The sequence below is a fragment of the Calcarisporiella thermophila genome (genome assembly GCF_041956535.1).
Source record: "Calcarisporiella thermophila strain CBS 279.70 unplaced genomic scaffold VTP21scaffold_2, whole genome shotgun sequence".
NCBI lineage: Eukaryota > Fungi > Calcarisporiellomycota > Calcarisporiellomycetes > Calcarisporiellales > Calcarisporiellaceae > Calcarisporiella > Calcarisporiella thermophila.
In genome coordinates this window covers 516,420-518,197 of record NW_027192192.1, presented here as the reverse complement: position 1 = coordinate 518,197, position 1,778 = coordinate 516,420, and the positions used below count along the sequence as shown (strand labels likewise).

Sequence of the window (1,778 nt, the reverse complement as noted above, 5' to 3'; positions counted from 1 at the left end):
ATTATTACAAGAACCGCATCCCGCATTGTCCTCGAAAATGCCTCAAGGAACGCATTCTTTTCGCGACGTCGCTGCCATTATTATTTGATATGAACCCTTCCCCCACGACAAACGACTCCTTAAAAAAGGTCAACCACCCTTCAAGGCGTTGTGGCGCACATGCACTTTATTCCGGCTGTTATGAAAGTGTGTCAAGATGCTGTACGATGCTGAAACTCGTCGAAGATGGTTGCGGCTCGGGTGTTGACGAGGGTGTGCACGACTCTACGAGTGATGTTGGGAAGGTGGGTCGAGGGAGGTTGGAGAACTGTAGATTTGGTGTAAGGTTGACCTGTCTTGTGAAATGTTAACATACTCTGGAGGAGAAAGTGGGAGTGGTGAAGAGGGTGGAGGTGCTGGTAATCTGTGGCGGGGAGGCGCGATTGCGGGGATGTAGAGTACTCCAAAGGCATGCGAAAATGTTGGTCCACCAGCTGGTGCAACTTGCTGGCTAGCTCGTACAGATGCGAGTGGGCTGGAGGAAGCGAAAGCTGGGACTGCGATGGCAAGAACGAAATGAAGTAGTCTACTTTGATAGGAATTTCGTTGTCTCCTTTGACTCTCTCCGAAAATGTGGCATTGTCGTGTGCTTGTGGCTTCTGTTTCCACCTGCAAAAGACAAGGATGCTAGCGATAGCAACCATTGCGAGCACTCCTACAAGGATCCCGGCAAGTCCACTTTTCGATATGCCACCTCGGTCATTCGAATTGCCATTCGTCTTATCGCCACCTGGTGAATCTCTCGGCCCGTAAACAATCGCGTAATTTGACTTGACGTGGCGGAGTTGTCGCGTTGGACTGCCACCACTCTGCGCTGGCGCCAGAGAATATGAATCCATACAAACCGGACAAGTTATATGCTATCATCCACGACGGCACCCCCGTTTCCAGCAGTTGGGGTAAGGATGAACTTCACGATGCTTTGATCATCAAAAGGCACATTAACTGCCTTGACCATGGTCTGACCATCGTAAGTGTAGACGGCTATCTGGTTGGTGCCAGTCTGAAATGGGTGTACGAGTCGACAGCGACTCCAACACGCCGCCTTCGATCCGACTGCTTTCGCCCTTCACGACGTCAATATTCATCCCGACGGGCAAACAAATGCCGCCCTTGCACCTTGAATTGACTCTTTTCATGTCAAACCATGAACGTGGACCGTTGCTATTACCAGTGATAAGAGCGACCTTGCGCTTGAAGTATTCCTCGGGAGAATGGCTGACGATTTCAATGTGAGATGACGTGATGCTGGGGATGGCGGATCAGGATGAAGGAAGATGAGATAAAAAGATGAGAGAAGCGATGAGAGCTCTGATGTGCGCTGAAATGAGGAAGAAACCAGTCAAGTAGCTTTCTTGAAACTACTCCAAAGCAGGAAAAGTTCAATTTTTTCTTTGCAGTGTACCACTGCCGTAACAGGTACACAAGCTTCAGCAGGTCGGAGTCGAGATTGCTTGCGTCGTTTCCACCGCGCTGTATACGTTCGCTTACTTTCCCTCTCATATCACCCTCTCCACTTCTCATCTCCTCTTCAATACAGCTACAACGTGGCCTCGAATGAGCCCCTTTCCATGCAGTTGGAACCCTTCGTCAGCGTCCATCGGCTTCTAATGCTCCCTATGCCCTCGCGACAAGCTTGCCTTTCTGCCGAAACTCTGTGCCCGCTCTCTTGAGAATAAGCACAAAGTTTCGGCAGTAGTTTGGCTGGTGCGGAATGGCTGCTGTGCTACTCCGCGGGA

General features: G+C 50.4%; 2 protein-coding genes across 2 annotated transcripts; both read right to left on the bottom strand.

Annotated features, from left to right (window-relative positions):
* Positions 1 to 191: 191 nt before the first annotated feature.
* VTP21DRAFT_4288 (uncharacterized protein) lies at positions 192 to 878 on the bottom strand (the record flags this gene model as incomplete). The annotated part of the gene is made up of 1 exon (XM_069394682.1): positions 192 to 878. One exon carries the CDS (start codon positions 876 to 878, stop codon positions 192 to 194), a length of 687 nt encoding a protein of 228 aa, XP_069255896.1.
* Positions 879 to 980: 102 nt separating this feature from the next.
* On the bottom strand, positions 981 to 1,563 carry VTP21DRAFT_4287 (uncharacterized protein; the record flags this gene model as incomplete). The annotated part of the gene is made up of 2 exons (XM_069394681.1): positions 981 to 1,287; positions 1,379 to 1,563. 2 exons carry the CDS (start codon positions 1,561 to 1,563, stop codon positions 981 to 983), a joined length of 492 nt encoding a protein of 163 aa, XP_069255895.1.
* Positions 1,564 to 1,778: the final 215 nt, after the last annotated feature.